The following is a 19,920-nucleotide window of genomic DNA, read 5'->3' on the forward strand; positions in this document are numbered from 1 at the left end:
CTTATGGCAGAAAGTGAAGAGGAACTAAAAAGCCTCTTGATGAAAGTAAAAGAGGAGAGTGGAAATGTTGGCTTAAAGCTCAACATTCAGAAAACTAAGATCATGGCATCTGGTCCAATCACTTCATGGGAAATAGATGGGGAACAGGGGAAACAGTGGCTGACTTTATTTTTCTGGGCTCCAAAATCACTGCAGATGGTGATTGCAGCCATGAAATTAAAAGATGCTTACTCCTTGGAAGGAAAGTTATGACCAACCTAGATAGCATATTCAAAAGCAGAGACATTACTTTGCCAAGAAGGTCCATCTAGTCAATGCTGTTTTCTCCTGTGGTCATGTATGGATGTGAGAGTTGGACTGTGAAGAAAGCTGAGTACCAAATTGATGCTTTTGAACTGTGGTGTTGGAGAAGACTCTTGAGAGTCCCTTGGACTGCAAGGAGATCCAACCAGTCCATTCTACGGGAGATCAGTCCTGGGAGTTCATTGGAAGGACCAATGCTAATGCTGAAACTCCAATACTTTGGCCACCTCATGGGAAGAGTTGACTCATTGAAAAAGACTCTGATGCTTGGAGGGATTGGGGGCAGGAGGAGAAGGGGACAACAGAGGATGAGATAGCTAGATGGCATCACCAACTGGATGGACATGAGTTTGAGTAAACTCCAGGAGTTGGTGATGGACAGGGAGGCCTGGTATGCTGCGATTCATGGGATGGTAAAGAGTGAGACACAACTAAGCGACTGAACTGAACTGAACTAAATCATAAGGGTGGAGCCCTAACAAATGGGATTATTGTCTTTACGAAACAGACCCCAGAGAGCTTCTTGGCTGGGCTTCTCTGCCATGTGAGGATACAGTGAGGAGATGGTCATCTGTGAACCAGGACATAGCCCTCCAGACACTGAATCTGTTGTCACCTTGATCTTGGACTCCCCAGTGTCCAGAACTGTAAGAAATACACGTACTATTTATAAGCCACCCAGTTTGTGGTGTTTTGTTATAGCAGCCCGCACAGACCAAGACACCAAGCCAGATGGGGACCGCGTAAATGACTAGGATAGCAAGATCATCAGATAGGACACAGCTCTTCACCTGAGGTTCTCCTTGACCTCCAAGCTCTTGACTATATACTACCTACCCTTCTACTCTAAGGCTTCCCTGGTGGCTCAGATGGTAAAGAATTTCCCTGCAATGCAAGAGACCTGGGTTCTATCCCTGAATTGGGAAGGTTTTCCCAGAGAAAGGAATGGCTACCCACTCCAGAATTCTTGCTTAAAAATTCCATGGACAGAGGAACCTGGTGGGAGGAGCCTGGTGGGCCACAGTCCATGGGCTCTCAAAGAGTCGAACACAACTGAGCAACTAACACTTTCACTTCCACTCTACCCACACTGACACCAAACTCCCTTTCATAGGCAGAACTTAAGCTTTTGTGTATTTCCATGCAACTAGCTTTCAGATGATCACATGATACAGTTCCACATGCTGGCCCCCATGAGTATGTGACATTATGTGACTTCAGCAAAAGGCATGTTTTCTGATTCCTTCCTGTGGCAGCAGTTGAGTCTTAGAGGACAGTCTGCTGAAGCTCCAGGATGGGAGACACAAAAACCTTCAAACACTCCACTCATCTCCTGGGACTGTCATCAAGTCAGAGGAGATGCTGAGACCTGGCGGACCCCCTTGACCCTAGCATTGGCTTCTTGTGAAGGTTCTTACCACACACGGCAGTTCCTGGACAAGAGAGGAATCTTGAATGGGAACTTTGAAACCTTTTTTTTTTTTGGTTTCTGGGATCAACACTTTCCTCACAAGTCTGTTGTTTGAAATTTACTCATTTGACTTTCAAACACATTTTCAGCCATGCATCATGTGTTCAAATGCAGCCCTGCTTGTCTACCTACCACACAAGTGCTGTTGCTACTGCTTAGATGTCACCTCTTCAGATGAACTAGCTGGGGCCAGGAATTCCTTGCCAGTCTTAGCCCTCTGCATCACCAGTGGAATGAGATGGCCACCTGACAACTGGTTTCTGTGTATCCCCGTGTAGTGGGAACTTGTTTAGAGAAGGAGTGTGTTTTGTTCGGCAAGAACAGAATGAATTTCAAAGAAAATGTCTCCAGGTCAAGCTCAGAGCAGAGGAGAGATGTGAAAGCAAAAGATGCTGAGGAGTAGTTAGAAATATGTTCAGGCATGGGGAAGTGGTACCCGGAGGGTTGTAGTTAAGAGCGGACAGTGAGGATTTCCTGAGGTGTGAGGAATGAGCCTGTGTCCCCTTGGCCTAGGGGAGTGCACCTTTCCCAGATTCAAGTATAAGGACCTGAGATTTAAGATCAGTAAATGAGCTAATGCCTGACTCTATAGAAAACTTTGGCCTGGGAATGGAGTTGAAAGCCATCTCTTGCGGAACTGTTAACACCTTGCAAAGAAGCGTTATAATCCCATTATGAAGAAAAACAAACCCCATTATGAATATACCCTGGAGACATTTCCCTGTAGTTCTTGAGCCCTGGGAGAGTGGGTCATGGGCACGGTTACAGGCGTTTGTGACAATTGAAATTTGAGACAGTAGTTCCTATATTTAGTTAATGAATTTTAGATGTAGTTTCTCAAGAAATGATAAATTTGGCGTTTGGGTGACGAAAAAGAGCTCAAACCAGCAGAGGGGAGAATTTTCTTAGAAATTTATCTTTCAGCTTGTAAAAGTGTTAAACCTGAATCTAATGCATATCAGAAATGTGAAAGAGGATTTATCACATTCACTTTTTCAGTCCCCCCTTTTGCTTCTATGCTATATGCTACTTCTTGTCTGGCTTCCATAAAGCCTCGTGAAGAACAAAAATGTGTAAATGTGTTGTGTGCCAGAAAGTTTGAGATCAAACAATTGAAATGGATATAACTTTAAACTTACCCAAAATTATATGTCAATTTTGTCTCAATAAAGCTGGAGAAAATATAAAACAATACAAAAATTTTTAAAGATTTTTTAAAAAGTAAATTGTAGATGTACTAGAAATAAAAAGGTAATTACTGACTTACATTTTGTTTATTTATATCTATCATTGGCTTATGAAGACACCAAGGTATGTTTAAATATGCAGTTGAATTTAGTGATATTCCCCCTTCATGTTCAAGCATGCTAAGTCACTTCAGTCATGTCTGACTCTTTGCGACCCTAAGGACTATAGCCCACCAAGCTTAGAGAATCCCTGTCCATGGGATTCTACAGGGAACAATATGGAGTGGGTTGCCATTTCCTCCTCCAGGGGATCGTCCCAACCCAGGAATCGAATTCGAGTCTCTTACAACTCCTGCATTGGCAGGTGGATTCTTTACAACTAGCACCAACTGGGAAGCCCGTTCTTCTTTTATCAAAGAGTAATTAGGGGCTATCAGGAGCCACCCTGCCTCTTTCTTGGTTAAACATGGCCAGGTGGGTATGGGCCATGATCATGGACAGCTATTTGTTGCTGACATGCAGAAGAAAAAGCTTCTCAGTCTCTTTGAAAGTGAATCACCCAAGGGTTCAGAATGGTATTTTAACAGAAGGAAATAGGCAGCCCTACACCCCTCTTTCTCCCTGCTCTTCCAATTCTCGTACACAAATCAGATCCTTTCACTTTTTCTGTGAATTTAAAAGTCACATGTGAGACTTTGTGTTGACTTTGTCCACATTTATGATCACTCTCCCTTTATAACCAGTGGGCAAGGCTGCTTTTTCTAGCATGATTTTGTTTCAAGGGATTTTAATCATGCAAACCATCTCTAGTGGTTTTACTTTGGATGTGGATGTAAACCATTGCCAAAAGTAAATTTCATCTGTCTATTAAAAATAGCACCTTATGTAACAATTGGCTGTAAGCACAACAATGAAAAGGATGCACATATTTATATAATGTCACACTAAATTAGTTTGATCTTCACCCCTAGTCATTTCCTTTGGAATGATTGTTAGGCTCTTGAAGCATAATCCAACTGTTAGCCACACTGGGATCTAAACTAGAGGGAAGTTTAAATCACTTAGACCTTAGAAATCAAGAGGCAGTGTATTTTAATTATATTTCATGGTGAATTCTAAGAACTCAATTCTCCCATCACTTCTCTCCAGCTTCTCAACCAAGTTTATATAATCAAACCAGGGAGGAACATCCTGTAATTGTCATTATATTTACAAATCCCCAAACTCTTTAAATGATACACTGTAAACTCTGTACTGACTATTTTGTTGCTGTGAGAGGCACCATAATGATATGATGGTTAAGGAAACAGTCTCTGAAGCCAGCCTGTTCTGTGTGACCTGGGCCAGCTACTTACCTCACCATTACGATGTCTGTTTCTGTAAAGTGAGGACTACAAGAGTGGTACCTATTTTATGAGGTTATCATGAGGCTCAAATGTCTTAATATATATGATTTATTTTGAATAATGTCTGGTACATAATAAGTGCTATCTAAATGTTTACTAATATTTTCTTTTTCAAAAGAATTGAGTCCTTGGTGTACCACTGTTTTTCCTTTTGTGCTGGACCACCCATCTGTCCTTCTCAGTTTACCTTATTATTCTACTCCAAGAAATGTCATGAATTATTACATCTGGTCTACACTGAAACTGAAATTAAAAAAAAAAAGGCATCTTGGCCAACTTTCCTTAAGAAAGTCTTGTTTTGCAGAATATAGATGGTTCCTGGAGATATGATTTGAATTTTTCTTTCCTCAAGTCAGCTAAGTGGATTATAGTGTTCTCAATCACTAACTGGCTCCAAATGGTGGGTTTAATTCTCAGTATTTGATGAGGAATTTGGAAGGTGATGTAAAAAGTATCAGCAGCTCACCAAACTGACTATAAACAAATATTTTGATGGAAAGCTTTTCTGGTTCCACATCTGAAGTAAAACCAAACACATCAGTACTCACTATACTTCAGAAAATTAAAATGTTTCCTAAACACATGACTAGAACTGAGAGAGAGGCTGGGCATAGAGGACCCTTTATGGTAATATACACTCTGGGTTTTCTCTGTAGAGTCATCCCTTTCCTATTCTCAAACTATGTGGATTTAGTTGGAATGAACCCCACAGCCATTTCCCAGCGTGGGTCTTGATTGCTTTAAAATGATCAGTGTATTTATCATCAAAACCCAATTGCCAATGACCATTCTGATTGGCTCAGGGATAGGCACAGCAACCAATCAAAGTCAGTGATGACTTTTGCTGGGCATTCTGGGAAATAAACATTCCTTCTCTCTTGTGCTGGAGCAACGAATAAAGAACCTCTTTCCTTAGAATGGGAACGTGCCTGTGCCAATGCTCAGTCGTGTCTGACCTTTTGCCAGTGAATGGACCGTAGCCTGCCAGTCTTCTCTGTCCATGGGATTTTTTTCTAGCAAGAATACTGGAACGGTTGCCATTTCCTCCTCCAGGAGATATTCCCCAGGGAGGTTTCAAACCAGCACCTCTTGTGTTTGCTGAATTGCAAGGGGATTTCTTGACTACTGAGCCATCAGGGAAGCCCCAAAAGAGTATTATATCTGGAAGGACCTGTGACAGCCATGTTGCTGAGAAAAGGAGAGCCTGGAGCTGCTCAGAGTAGGGTTTGGGGAGTTGGCACAGAACCCTGCAGAGCCTGCAGTAGAAGCCAGCTTCTCTAGGCTGGAGATGAAGAGATCTGAGCCCTGGGAACATTCAGACTTTGGGATCAAACTTAACCTGAATCAATCACAACTCTATACTTTCCAGTCACTGAATCAGTGTATTTCCTTTAATGTTTGTCAGTCTGGGTTGCTTTTTTTGTTACCTGCAATATAAAGAGTCCAAGTTGGTGCTAGTGGTAAAGAAGCTGCCAGCCAATGCAGGAGATGTAAAAGAGGAGGTTGGGGAAGATGCCTGGAGGAGGACAAGGCAAACTACTCCAGAATTCTTGCCTGGAGAATCCCACAGACAGAGAAGCCTAGCGGGCTACAGTCTGTAGGGCACAAAGAGTCCAAAACAACTGAAGCAACTTAGCATGCATGCAAGAAACAGCGCAGGCACAACAGCTTAGACTGGATAATTGTTTGGGTCCCAGAACACGTATTTATTTCAAGAGCACCATGATGCTACCTGTACTATGAAGGGCACTGTGAAGGAAATAGACCAAAACTAGGCTGTCAGCTGGTAAAATACACATGTGAGACATTCAAGGATGGCTTCTAAGCTGATGCCAGGGAGAAGGGAAAGAACCCAAAGACATAGCTCAAGAGTTAGGAGTTATTACTCAGGCATGCAGGAGTGGAAAGAGGGGTGGGGGTGTCGAGTTGGCACCAGTTTTTCAGAAACGGGGGAATAGTAATCATGTTTTTGTGAATTAAAGGCTCCCCTGTTCTCACAATTGGTTCCTAAGATAATTATGAAAAGTTTTCTAGTCAATAGAAAGAAATGGTCATTAATGGAAACTGCAGCCTTCATTGTTTAAGAAAGAGTGCTTATTTTCAATGCAGATAAAATATTTACTTAGCAAAAAAAAAAAGAAGGCATACTAATGTCAATTATTCAGGTTACTCTAATCAGTGGATGCTAAAGAATGGCAAACCACTCTTTTAAATAAGCACTATATTCATTCATTTGTCATTTTGGAGTCTCTTATTCAGTAAATAGTAATTTTGTTAAACTTTAAGGGTCACAGTTAAATGTTTAGCCTTGATTTTAATATTAGATCAGAGTCATTTTCCATGGTTTGCTCTTTTTCACAAATTAGTGCTCTGCCTTGGTAAATTAATTGAAAGGAAATAGAATGAGACTGGGGTGGGCAGGGAAAATTTTCTTTAGCTTATTTTAAGAAAAAGAATATTCTTTGTCCATTCTGAACTTAGAAAACCTCTTTTTTTTTCTATATGATACTGAAGTATTTAACAATTTATATATTAAAAAAAAACATAGCATTTACATTAAAATACAACCTTAAATACAGCCCTGTAATTTTTACCAGGAACCTTGTAAAATAGGATGAATATACATGCACGAATACTAAAACAAGAAAGACCATTCAACATTCACATGAAAAAGCAGCATTAAACACAATGTAATAAATATCCAGGATATCAAATCCACAAATTGGTCATTATTCTGATTTAGATCCTTTTTCCAGTTAAGCCTTTTACTGTATAATTTATTATAATAACCTTACAAGTTAAACATAACTAATTAAAAACAGAATTCAACTTAATATGACTGCTGAAATAGCACAATTATCAATATATTGCAGCATATTTTAATTTATAACATATAAAACTGCCATTTGGGCAGGAAATACACATCCATATAACTAACTGCTCCATGAATTTCTACTGCAATGTATAAAAAATGTCAGAGTCAATAGTATGAAAGGAAACAGAAGCTAATATTATTTCTGAGATAATTTTATTGCCTTAGCTCTTGGGCTTTGGCAAAAGATATCTTAAGTTTCAATATATATCATATAATTAAATACAGTATTTACAAAATAGAAAAAAATCCAGCAAAGTATTGTAAAAAATACTGTCTTTACATATTTAAAGTGTGCCTTTCCTTACAATGCATGAGAGCCCTTTATATTTTTACCTCTGATTGTCCCATATGCTTTCAGAATCCCTTCTTCCACCAATAATTCAGGGCTGAGATTTTAAGAATGGAAACTAATCAATAACAAGAGTGTAAAGTGAAAGGTAAAGGTTGCTATATACCTTCCTGATGTTTTTCTAGATAAATTCTCTGGGTTAAAAGTCACTTATAATCCAAATCATACAGTTTCCTTTTTACATTTTGCTTCTTTTGTTTTGTCACTAAATAACTCTAATAAACATGTTTTAAGTGATGTTGTATCACTTAGGAAGATTCTTTCTTCTGAAATGAATGAAAGTTTATGTAGGCATCTACCACTTCTGTTAACCTGTCACCATCTTCTGTTTCTATGCACAAACAGTATTATTTCTTCATAAAAAACTACTGAAAGAATAAATGAGATTCGTGTTTACTGTTCCTTGTTGCTACAATAGGTGTTTTAAAAAATGACTAATATTCACCCACCACTACTGAGTTCCATAGTCCAGGATCTTATCCTGAGTATGGACCAGGTCTCTTGGCATGAAGACTATTTTCCATTCTTCTTTACGAGACAGATGGTCTTCCTTGCATTTCAATTTATATTCCCTAAACCACCAAAATGTGAACCCAAACTTTTTCCATTTCAGAATCCCAAGAAATCCACATGCTTGGTATGTGATTAGACATCAGATAAGAGGACCTCTGTGAGGGGCTGGAGGATCTGGGAATTCTGAGGAGGAGGCAGGAGCCAACTTCCCCAGCTCTGCACAGTGGGAGGCACCCTCTGGATGGTATTCCCATTATACTTCTGTCACTGAGGACTCTTGCCCAAGGCTGGATGGAGTGGTTACTTGCAAGTGTGGACATCAGTCATGCTTTCACACCTCCTGCAGCGGACATAACAGCACCAGATAAATTTGCATTCACATCTCTCCACATGCCTGACCACATGGGTGTTGTAGCCTCGGCCACAGCAGAGGAGGTTGCAGCCATCTGCGCCCTCCGACGTGCGGTTACACTCTCTGCCTTGAGTCCCTGGGATCCCAAGTTTCTTATCCTCAACACAGTAATTGGGAGACTTATTGACGTAGAGCAGATCATCCTTGCGGATTGGTATTTTCCTCTGATCTTTTTCTCTCCTATGCATTTTCCTCTTTATTTTGTCTGAGATTTGGACACTGTTTTCATATTTATCTTTCAACAGATGGCCAATCTTTTCAAAAGAAGACATGGTTTTCCAGCATGTTTTCACAGCGCAGGAGCCGGAAACTCCGTGACAACGGCAGTCTAAGGACATCAACTTGGCGACAGCCTGCAACCAACAAGAATTGAGTGAAACATAGTTTATGAACTGTTTTACCCAACAACAAAAGCACCACCCACCTAGTCACTTAACTTTCTGGATCTATTTCCTCCTATATAAAAGCAATGGTTATATATTTTAATGAAAATAATAAAATGATTTTTAAAATACTTCAATTAAATAAGAAAGATAAAATAATAATAATTTTAAAATAAGGATGGTTTTGGACCTGAAAAATTCTTTTAGATCTCTTAGAACCCAAATGTTTGGTCCTTCTCTTGACCCTACAGAGCAAACCTTTCTAATTTGAAACTGTAGGCCAGGCTAATAATGTCATCAGAGATGAGCTGAGATAACAAAGGGAAGCTACTTTGATTTCTAATCTCTCACTTAATCTTGGGTGTCAGAGGATGTTCATTCATGCCTCCACGTTCCTGATACCATTCATTATAGCATCTTGCTACTTGGAGTGTGGTTCATGGACCAACAGCACCAGCACAGACATGCAGACTCTGAGCCCCCCACCAAACCTGCAGAATCAAAATCTGCATCTTTGTAAGATCCTTGGGTGACTTGTATACACACAAAAACACCTGTGGAACTTTACAAATAACCCCTGAGATTCTCACTTTTGTCAGGGTGGAGTCAAAGGCAATGACTTCTACAAAGCTGCTCAGATGATTCCAAGAGCATCCAAGGATGAGATCTACCAAATTGAGTGTGCTCTGGTTTTATCATTGCAAAAATCAGTTATGTTCACAGGGGTTTGGAGGGGTGGCATGCTATCGCCTAGTCACAGACCACTTGAGAAACCCTAAATTGGTCCAAGAAAGATGGAGCTGGGCATTGTGGCTGCTCCCAGCCAATTCTTCCCCTCTTCTGGAAAATTAACTCAAAACATATGTCCTATTCTTGATGGATCAGTAGCACCATTCTAACATGGAAAAGGAATAATATTTATATGATTTTTCACTTCTAAGTGCTGAGTTATTTTATTTAGTCTGAGGAATTAAATGAGATTACATACATAGGTAAGAGCCCACTGCCTGACACACATTAAGGTCAAAATAAATGCCCCCTTTCCCTGAAGAGAAAAGTATAGGAAGAGTTGAGATAAAATTTCAAATAGAGCTAACCAAGCGAAAACAATACAAAGGTTTCTAAAACAAAAGTTTTAGAGTTTTAATTTCTTACATACTGGGCTAGTCAGCGTAACTTCCTTCAATCCCCAGAGGATGGCAGAGCAGATTAATAAATTGTCAGGACTAACTGGAGAGTTGACATTCTGTCAACATGCCGGGTAAAATAAAAAATGATCTATCCATTCAATAACTTGGAAATTATGTGTGTAATCTCATCAAAGAAAGGAAAAAAACCCCACAGCTTAAATTCCACTTACAGTTCTTATCAAAACTATAAAAAATGACAGGGGTTTATACTTAGTAATTTTCTACCACACTTGACATTGACATGTATGTGGAATGTTACATTTCTTAACAAATTAACTAAAGTTTCTGTACTATCTAATGAGACAGAGTATTTCAAACAATTTATTGTATTTGCAGACTTGAATGAGAGCATATGGTATTGATTTGTGTAATATTCAATAGTTTTTATTAGTGTTTAAAATAATAAACCAAACAACATGTAAACACTGCCCTTTATAGAATGCAACACATATGCCTTTTTGAATTCTAAAACTAAAGAGCAAATAAATATGTCTATTTCTTATTATCTTCAGTAAAATTTATCTTTCAATGATACGAAAACAATTCATAGAGTATGGTGCACAAACTGATTCAGTTAAATTGATGGCATTTGATATTCACAAAACCTTCAATTCTTTAAAATATCTCCAGGCAAATGTTAAAAATATTGCAATCTGCCAACTTTTGTTCAGATTTTAAGTGTCCGAAGGATATAAGAAAAAGAGAGCTCAATCAATGCCAGGTAGCTATAAAACAAATCGTCCAAAGAAAGCCAAAAATCTAAGAATGTGAGTTTATGCATTGAAACCTGATCATCCTTCATTACAGTCATCACTTGATTTAGGACTGCCTCTTGCTCAGATTCTAGACTGAGGAGCTCACTTTTTCTTTTTATTAAGCAGTTCAGGCATCATGTAAGGTGTTGCCAATTTGCAAGACATGGAGGACAGAACGGATGCTCATCAAAACACTTGAACCGTTTTAACTCCCTTCCGTCGGGAAACTGCATCAAGAGGATGTAATAAGGACCAACTTCTTCAACAAATGAGACAGTGCTAGGAGCTCAGTGATATTGGGAGACTCGGATCTGGCAGGTTTTCCTGTAGATCCTCAGCCCGTAATAGTATCAGTCCAAATCTGACACACTAATGCCCAGGTTTGAAGGATAAAAGAGAAGACTGATTTTGAATCTGGGGATAACACTTGCTGAATTTCTACTGAAATTTGGGGTGAGTTTACTGCCCTAAAAATCAGATACTTTTAAATACCTGGAGTTAACTAAATTTTCCAAAGGTATTTTTAAGGAATTTTATTCTACTATCTTTTAATCCCATTACCCTTTTGTCCTTAAAAATAAGTGTAAGAAAAGATTTTATTATACATTTGAATATTATTCACATTTATATTCTATGATAGAAAGACAAATAATGTGACACACAATTTAAATGAAGATATCTTTGTAAGACTCCAAGGAAGAAACTTGGGCAAATATGGATAAAATAAAGCAATGTAATCACCACAAGGAGAATTTGATCAAATGCAGAGTTCAAGAGCAGATAACATGCAGACACACATACACACAGGATTTAACTCTACGGAGCTTAGTGCTTCTCAGAGCACATTTTCATAAATTATTTTACTTGATTTAGCTTGATAGCAAAACATCCCTTGCATATAGTAGGTAGTTAATGAAGAACATGTACCTGTATTATTCCAATTTGACAGAAAAACTAATAGCCTGGTTAAGACATTTGTCTTCCATAAGGAAAATTGGAAATATATGATATGAAGTCTTTATATGCAGCCGGATAATTTCGGTAGAACAAAGAAAAATGAAAGTGGAAAATTCAAATATATTTAAGAACACTCCAAAAATACATATTCTGAAGTTTTTCAGCTGGGAGTTTAATTGATGTCAAATAGCCATTCTGAGCTGCAATGATAGCAGAGTGATTTTCTAGCAGGAAAAGTAAGAGAATAGCAAGAGAATGAGTTGTATGTGGTTATGAGAAAATTCCTTTCTCTACTTAGTTGAGTTGTTAAGGTTTATAACGATATTAACAGAGGAATGTTTTATTAACTATTGCAAACAGATGTGCACTTTTTGGGATAATATTTTTAAACTAGGGAAGAGCAATTAGGAGCATAGCATTTAATCTACTGGGCTCCCTGTGTTAAGTTTTGGTTTGATAAATTTCTGATGCAGTGAAATAGGAAACATGCATCATTAACACTTAATGTAAAAATAGAAACTGCTTGAGAAGTGGTCTAAGAAGTGACTGCCCCCACAAATTTGACTCAGCGGTAACACAGCTGGAGATGACCATTTTCCAGTATATTGCGTTATCCAAACTTCACAGAAATGACCAAAAAAAAAAAAAAAACCTATTATGGAACATTTTGTGACATTTCATTTTGTCCACTGTCAGATAATCTGTTTAAGTTTTTATGAAAACGGTGACATAAATTGTATGACTATACGCAGAATTCCTATTTCTCTGATCCATTTTGTCCTTTTCAGTTAAAAAATATATTTGTATCTGCTGAAAAGCAAAACATTTGCATGTTATTCAAGTACTTATAAATATTCTTGAAACAGGTCAATGAAATTTGGGGGTGGGGCCCATGCCACTTTTTTGAGTTACTCATCATAAAACAAATTATGGGGTAGGGAAACTTAAAAGTTTATGAGGTGGACATGGGAAGAATGGAAATATTTTAAGCACACCAAAAGAAATACCCATAAATATTCCAAGTCACATTATTCCCAGAAGTTCTGCCCTTGGAAGACATCACATCATTCTGTTAGCCAATCACCATTCAGCAACATTATTCTTGGAGTCATAACTTTAGGAATGGTGTCAGAAACCAAGTGGGAATTAGAGTATTTAAGGTCAGCGGTTAGAAAATAATCTATTCTGCTCACAGCACTACTAAGCGCCAGTACCCACATTGCTCTGAATGCTTTCCTACATTTGGAGCTTGGGATTTTGAGATGAGGAAAATCAACTCAATTGAATGCAGACCTTGAAACCTTACACAGAGGAATATGCCTATTAAATTAAAATCCTAATGGCCAATATTGAAAATGTAGTTGTTTGTTCTTCCATGTTAGATAATATCTTGGAAACCTGGTTGATTTTGTTGTTGTTGCGGTAGTGGTGGTGATGGTGGGTTTCTTTTTTTTTTTTTTTTGACCACCAATGGAAAGAAAAATATTAAAATGTTTTGAATTGTAATACTTCATGAGAAAAGACCAACAAAAACATCAATGTAGTACCCTCAAAATATCCAGGTAATATTTTGTAATATTTTAAGATTCCATCTTGACCAATGTGGAAAAAATGAGATTCAGTAGAAAAAACTGAAATTTATCCAAAATGCATATCTACCTATAAGCTGAATTTTTGCTGCATAATTAGAATAATAGCAAAAACCTCAGTAAAGTGAGTAGACTGTTTTATTGCCAACAAACAGTGGATTTAAATTTATGCTGAACAGTTGTATGTTTTTAATAAAATCAGAATATAAATAGATCAGATCAAAGTTAATAGTTACAGAGGTAAATATTATTACTTAATTAAAAAAACACATAAGATGGAATAAAATTAAATAACTGCCTAATATCACTAATAAAAATAATTTTAGAATACTTCGGGACTTTTCATACGGTTGGAGACAACTTTATTCGAAAAGAATGAATTTCCAAGTTTTGTGTTCTGCTTAAAATCTTTTTTTGTCTCTACCCAACTATTCAAAGAATGACTAAAGAAGTTTAAAGATCTAAGGTGACAATAAATATTCATTTAATTGTTTCCTTGTTTTTAAAACACACTAATTTGACCTGGAGTTTTTCTCTAGTTTAACTCTAGAGCTTTAAAGAACAAATGTTAATCACATCTAATCTCTATTACATTAATATGCTAGAAATAATAAAAATTCCTTTATTAGATGTTATTTAAACTGAAATGAAAACTCATTCATTTAATCTTTTTAAATGTAAGACTTTATCAAAAAGAGACATGGTGTCAACAGGAGTTACTTTAGTGAAATAAATTAACTTAGAATTTCAAAACAAAAAAGTAAAAAGCTTGCATAGCTATTTATTGATTTTCCTATTTCTTAATTTTCCATTTTGAATCAATATTCAAATTGAACTGAATATTCAAATTTGAATTTGAAATGTTACACTCATATATTGAGTTTTCAGTTTTAGTATTTTAAACCAAAGTGGTTAAGTAAAGAAAACTGGCAGAAACTTGCAACTATTCCAAGCGGGTTCCATTTATTCACTTTCCAAAAATGTAAAACAAATGCAACATATACTTTAAATATTCCTGAGAGATACCACAATTTACTTTAATTTATTGCAGGAGAATGTGGCAGATTGCAACGACTACTTTGGGACCTTTGCAGGTTATTGAATATTTACAATAATATAGGATATGTGGTGATATTCTCGTCCTGAAAAGATTATTACAAAATAGAAAATATATATTCCTAAGAGAGGTTTTAACTGTTTTCGGAAAGTCACTATGAATTGCCAAGTAATTCAACTATGCTGTAGAACTCAAAGCTTATAGCATCATTATTCATTAAAGTAAGTATATAAAAGTTAAATTAAGCTACAAATTACTCCATTTTAAGAAAATTTAGTATTAAAACTTCATGTATTAAGGTTAATTAGGTAATTCTTCAAATTTTCCTCTCCTTGAATCTTTAATAATTTAAAAATACCCAAATATTTAATACATCTATAGTTCCTTTACGTTTATCTATACTTCTCAGTTTTTACAGTGAATCTACATTGCTTTATAATAACTAGTTCCTTTAAATAAATTTTGTTTTTTACAAAAATTATTGAGCTATGTATTCTGTAATGTATTTGAGAACATTGTGCTAGAGAAAGGACAGACTGATAACTTCTTTAAGATGCCGTTGCCGATGAAAAAATATATTTAAAAAAATAATGAAAATTCAAATTTGAGAAAATGAAATTTGATTCAGTCCCATTAGAAAGGCAGATATTGTAAGTCTTATTTGGGTTTCTACAACTAATCATCTAAAGGGGTGGAATAAAATGACCCAATAAGCACTAGTACTTCTATTACTTTATAATTGGTGTTTTAGGTATACGAATATACAATCACAAATATTAATACATTCTGTAACAAGATTCAAGTCACATCAGATGGAAACTTAAACTAAATCAATGTGGTCAGTACAGGCTCATGAAAGAAAAAATATATATAGTTGCTGTTATATATTTATAATAAAAATTTCATATATATATGTATATTTAGCCTGAAATTGTTTCGTTTTTAAACCATCTGACTATTTGGTCAGATTGATCTAGAAGTGTAACCCTAGTTCTATTATACCTAAAGGCACTGGATTTCTATTCCATTTTCTAATACATACCTGCCTTCCAGCTTCATTGTTATGTAGGTTCATTGCTAACAGTACTTTGCTTTCCTTTGCCGTGGTGTTTCTGATGGGGAAATCTAGGAACTTTCTGCTGAACGACATGCCGTACTGGACATCATCGGAGCATCCCCCCCAATGCCAGCCTTCACTCGCTGAGCCGCCGTTCTGCAAGGTGGTGTCACAGGAACACTCGGTCATGTTGCCTGCGCTGCATGACCTGGTCACAGAATGCACCAGGCCTGCAGCCATCACAGCATAAATAAATGCTGTTTCCTTGGTGCCTAGAATAAGAAATAAGTTGCTCAATGAACGAGCCATACCATTCTCTGCTTATGTTCATAACAAAGCCGCCTACTTACCCTCTTATCAGGAAAGCAGCTTTTCAAGGGATGCTTTAATGAGTACACGTTTACAAAGGACAGTTTCATATTGTCCTCATCTTTTAAAAAAGCAACATTAATTTTCAGTATGATTTTCCTTTATTGTATGTCATTAATTGTCCTCATACCTTAAAATCATCTGTTTGTATTTTAAATTTGAGATATATGTCAGCACCCAGCTCAGTACTTAATAGACAATGAAAATTCAACAAGTACACATTGAAATTAAAATCCCTTGCATGGACATCGTATATAGTAAGACAACGCCCCAAGGAGCCCAGCTTATCTTTCTCTTTAAATTTAAAACATTATCACAAAACACAGGCTGAAAAATTGGTGTGACTTTAGTTTGTACAAAAAAATACATGTCAGGATGCAAACTAAAATTAAGTAAAGACTAAAGCAATTAGGAGATAAACGTTATAGTTTACTTTCACATCAAAGATGTTTTAACGATATACTGAATAACAATATTAATATGAAAGTTAAATATTATATTCATATTCCTATATACGGTATTATATCCTCTCACACTACTAAGGGCAATTAAAGATAATTGAGATGTCATCGGTAAAAAAAAATTGTTATGGAAAATCACTGAATACTGAGTATGGATATAACACACCTGCAATAGGTTTCAAGCTAAAATCTTTGGAAATTGAAGTGCTATTAAAATATTAGTAAAATGGACTAGAAGGGACCCAGCAGGCGACTTTCCCCCTCCTTAGAGATGTTCAGATTGAAGTAGAAACGTTATCACGCCGTTGTCCAATAAACCTTTTCAACAGCTGATGTCTCTACATTTCAGCAACTGTGAAGAACACATCCTCTTTTTTCTCTTTTTTTCTTTTTGCAGGGAGTCAGTGCTCTTTCGGAAGGGTGTGCCGGCCAAAGCGCAGCGGGGCAAAAGCGAGGCGGCGGTGAGTGTAAGGACCCGGCGGGGAAGGGTCAAAGGTGGAAGGGGAACGGAAATGAGTATGAAAAATGACTAAGAATCTTTCAGAGCCCAGGTTCTGAAATTCTCTGAATCTGCTGACACCTCTGCCTTTATCCTTACTAAGTCGCTAGGCACGTGGGAGTGGAACTTTGTTTCCCTGCCGATTCCCGCGCCTCGGATGTGCGCACAGAAGAAAGGGTAGAAGGAAAGGAATAGAGGGGAAAACCAAAGTCGTGCTTGAGTTAGCCTCCCAAGGGTTGTCCGGGACAGTCCCTTTTAAATCGCCATTATTCCGTCTACGCGGTGTTCCCGGGAACCAAACACCGTGGGGTTTCGCTGCAATTAGCCACTTGTCCAGGGCTCAGTGCGCAGCGGAGCTGCTTAAATCAAAGCAGATGCGGCCTCGGCATTCCCTGCAGCCGACATCATGTTTCTCCAGCTGGTCCCCCACGTAGGGGGGCGCTACGGGGTCCGAGGGGTAGGCGGGGTGGAGCGTCAGAGTTTTTCTTCCAGCTCCAGCCGGGCGCCGCGGGAAGGAGGAAGAGTTACACCTCCACGCGCTGCGCTCTGGACCTGGGGTGTCACCCCCACCCCCCACCCCAGGACCGCACCTGTACCCGGATCTGGCTTCCAGCGCCCCCCAGCTTCCTTCCACTAAATGATCTCTCTGGGGAATTTAAAGAGCGACGGGACCGTACGAGTACTGTTTAATTTACAGGAATTGCAGGTCTCGCCCTCAGCCCCCTCCAACCGCGAGTCCCGGGACTCACCGCTGTTCAGCTCGTAGCCAAAGAGAGGGCTGGTGCCCGGTGGGGAGGCGGCGGCCACCAGGCAGTTCCATCTCTCGTGCCTGAACTGGCTTCTGCACTCCTGAATGCCCAGCCGGGCGCCCTCGCGAATGCTCGGCAGCAGGTACGGTTTCCTCTTGCATAGCTCCTTCTGGCGGCTGTTCAGAGGCAAGTTGGCACAGCCCAGCTTCTCCGGAACCCCAAAGGAGGCGATGCCCAACCACCTGTAAGACACGGCCGCCCCTAGCGTAAGCCGCTGCCCTGCTTTCCTCCCCAAGCCCAGATGTTTACCCGAAATTTAGGTCACCCGCCCTAGGACTCCCGCCCCTTCTCCCCCGCCCCAGCTGAGAGTTCCCTGAGGCTGGGCACCCCCTTTTGCCACAAATCCCGTGCGCCCCTGCTGCCCCCATACTCACATCCAGTTTCCTTGGGCTCCGCAGGGGAACAGCGCGAGCACGGCTGCCCACAGCGCGCACAGGCGGGACAGTCCCAGGAGCGCTGCTCTGTCCATGGCACCCGCATGGAGTCCCCCAGCCCCAGCCACTCCTCTTCGACCCTCCCCACCCAGAGGCCCACCAGGCCAGAGGTCAGTTGCCCCGCACCAAGTTGTCCCTTGCCTCCCCTGTCCCTGCAGACAACGTAAAAAGGCGGCCAGCTGTAGTAGGTGTTCTCAGCAGCTTTCCCCTCGCGAGCCGGGAGCAGCGTGAAGAAGTTGAGAAAGTAGCCTGGGGCCCTCCTCCGGCGCCAAGTTGGAGATGTGCAGGAGATGCGGGAGCGTCCGTTGCATTCCAAGGTGAGAAACTTCTGTTGATGTAGCTCTGTCTCCATCGCCCCGGGCCTCTCCTCCCATCTCCTCCCCCCTCCCTGGCTGCGCCTGGAACCTGATTGGCCCAGCAGCGGCCCTCATCTCATCATCCCGGGACTTCAGGCTCCCATTGGTTGAGAGCGGACTCCGTGGGGGGCGCTCGGGCCCGCTGCTTCCCGACAGCAGGTCCAGACCCTGTATTCCTGACCTTTCCTCCCGTCTCAGTCTCCCCAGAGTGGGTCTCTGCAGGAGGAATATTGATACAAGCCGAAGACTATAGGGGCGCTTCTGTCTTAATAAACCTGGGCGAAGGTGTGGGTTGAATGGGCGATGTTTGAAAGCCACCCACCCCAGTCGCATATGGATTAATTATACTCTGGGTGGAGTGGCTGGAAATTCTCACTGCACACGTTTCTTTCCTCTCCTTTAACTCACAGAAGAATAATTTTTTGAGTACGAGTTGGTACCAAAAAGTTGACTTTTCCACACCCTGATTGAGGTCTCAACATGTCAGCAGACTTGAGAATGAGAGAAATACTGTCAAGCTTGACATCTATCGTCATCTGTGCAGGCATTTACTTTTATCGAAAGGGAAGATTCTAGCCTAGCACCTATTAATAATCTATCATATTTAAATTGTGTTAGGTGATTTCATTTTGCCGATTTGTCTTTTTTTTTTTTTTTCCTGCGATCTTTGAGATCACTGTCAGAGATGAAGGGCAGAGAGTGGATGTGAGTGAGAACTGTCTGGAGAGTTCTAAAAAAAATTGAGGGTCGTGTTCTCCTCAATGCACACTATGCCTTTCTCAGGGAATTTGGACACACTGAAGACAAATTTTAGAAACTTAGTTATGAAACACCTACTGTGTGTCAAGTACTGTGAGAATTTCTGAAGACTAGATCCCTTTCCTTAAAGGCACAAACCAGCCGTAGAGACAATCCTGAAACAAATTAATTTGAGATTATTAATAAAGAAAAGCATAGAATCCAGCAAGTTACTCTTCTGGAGTCAGAGTTCAGGTGCAGGAGAATGTTCTGGCGTCTGGCAGTTTAGAAAGATTAGCTAACCAGTGTTTTCCAGGATAGAAGATCTCTGGGGAGAACTCTGAAGTCAGATGGCACATGCTTTTAGCTTTGGTATCAGAAAACTCTGTCTCACCTTATTGGCGACAGGAAATGTGTATGAGAGGCATCACCTACTCCTCAGAGGACTTCTGAAATGTTAATAAACTCTCAGGATATACCAGCTTGTGTGTGTGAGTCACTCAGTCATGTCTGACTCTTTGTAACCCCATGGGCCTTAGCCCACCAGGCACCTCTGTCCATCTAATTCTCCAGACAAGAATACTGGAGTGGGTAGCCATTCCCTTCTCCAGGGGATCTTCCCAACCCAGGGTTTGAACCCAGGTCTCCTGCTTGTGGGCAGAGTCTTTGCCATCTGGGCCACCAGGGAAGCCCAGCTTAGTGGGTTCCAAATTCCAGACTTACTCAAATTAAAGATTTATTTTATTTGCT

The 19,920-nt window shown here is 39.5% G+C and overlaps 1 protein-coding gene across 1 annotated transcript; it reads right to left on the minus strand.

Annotated features, from left to right (window-relative positions):
• Nucleotides 7,115-18,511, minus strand: WNT16 (Wnt family member 16). Its single transcript, XM_013963414.2, has 4 exons — nt 18,017-18,511; nt 17,583-17,824; nt 15,490-15,776; nt 7,115-8,869 (listed from the first exon to the last, which is right to left on the minus strand). The coding sequence occupies exons 1-4, from the start codon at nt 18,109-18,111 to the stop codon at nt 8,405-8,407; spliced, it is 1,089 nt and encodes a 362-aa protein (XP_013818868.2). The 5' UTR covers nt 18,112-18,511; the 3' UTR covers nt 7,115-8,404.

The sequence above is a fragment of the Capra hircus genome, chromosome 4 (genome assembly GCF_001704415.2).
Source record: "Capra hircus breed San Clemente chromosome 4, ASM170441v1, whole genome shotgun sequence".
NCBI classification, from domain to species: Eukaryota; Metazoa; Chordata; class Mammalia; order Artiodactyla; family Bovidae; genus Capra; species Capra hircus.

Excerpts from the sequence above, each read along its gene's own strand:
- WNT16 (XM_013963414.2), bottom strand. The coding sequence starts at position 18,111 with ATGGACAGAGCAGCGCTCCTGGGACTGTCCCGCCTGTGCGCGCTGTGG. Across the intron at positions 17,825-18,016 it reads GGAGCCCAAGGAAACTGGAT|GTGGTTGGGCATCGCCTCCT; the intron begins GTGAGTATGGGG and ends CGTGTCTTACAG. Across the intron at positions 8,870-15,489 it reads ACAATGAAGCTGGAAGGCAG|GCTGTCGCCAAGTTGATGTC; the intron begins GTATGTATTAGA and ends TGTTGGTTGCAG.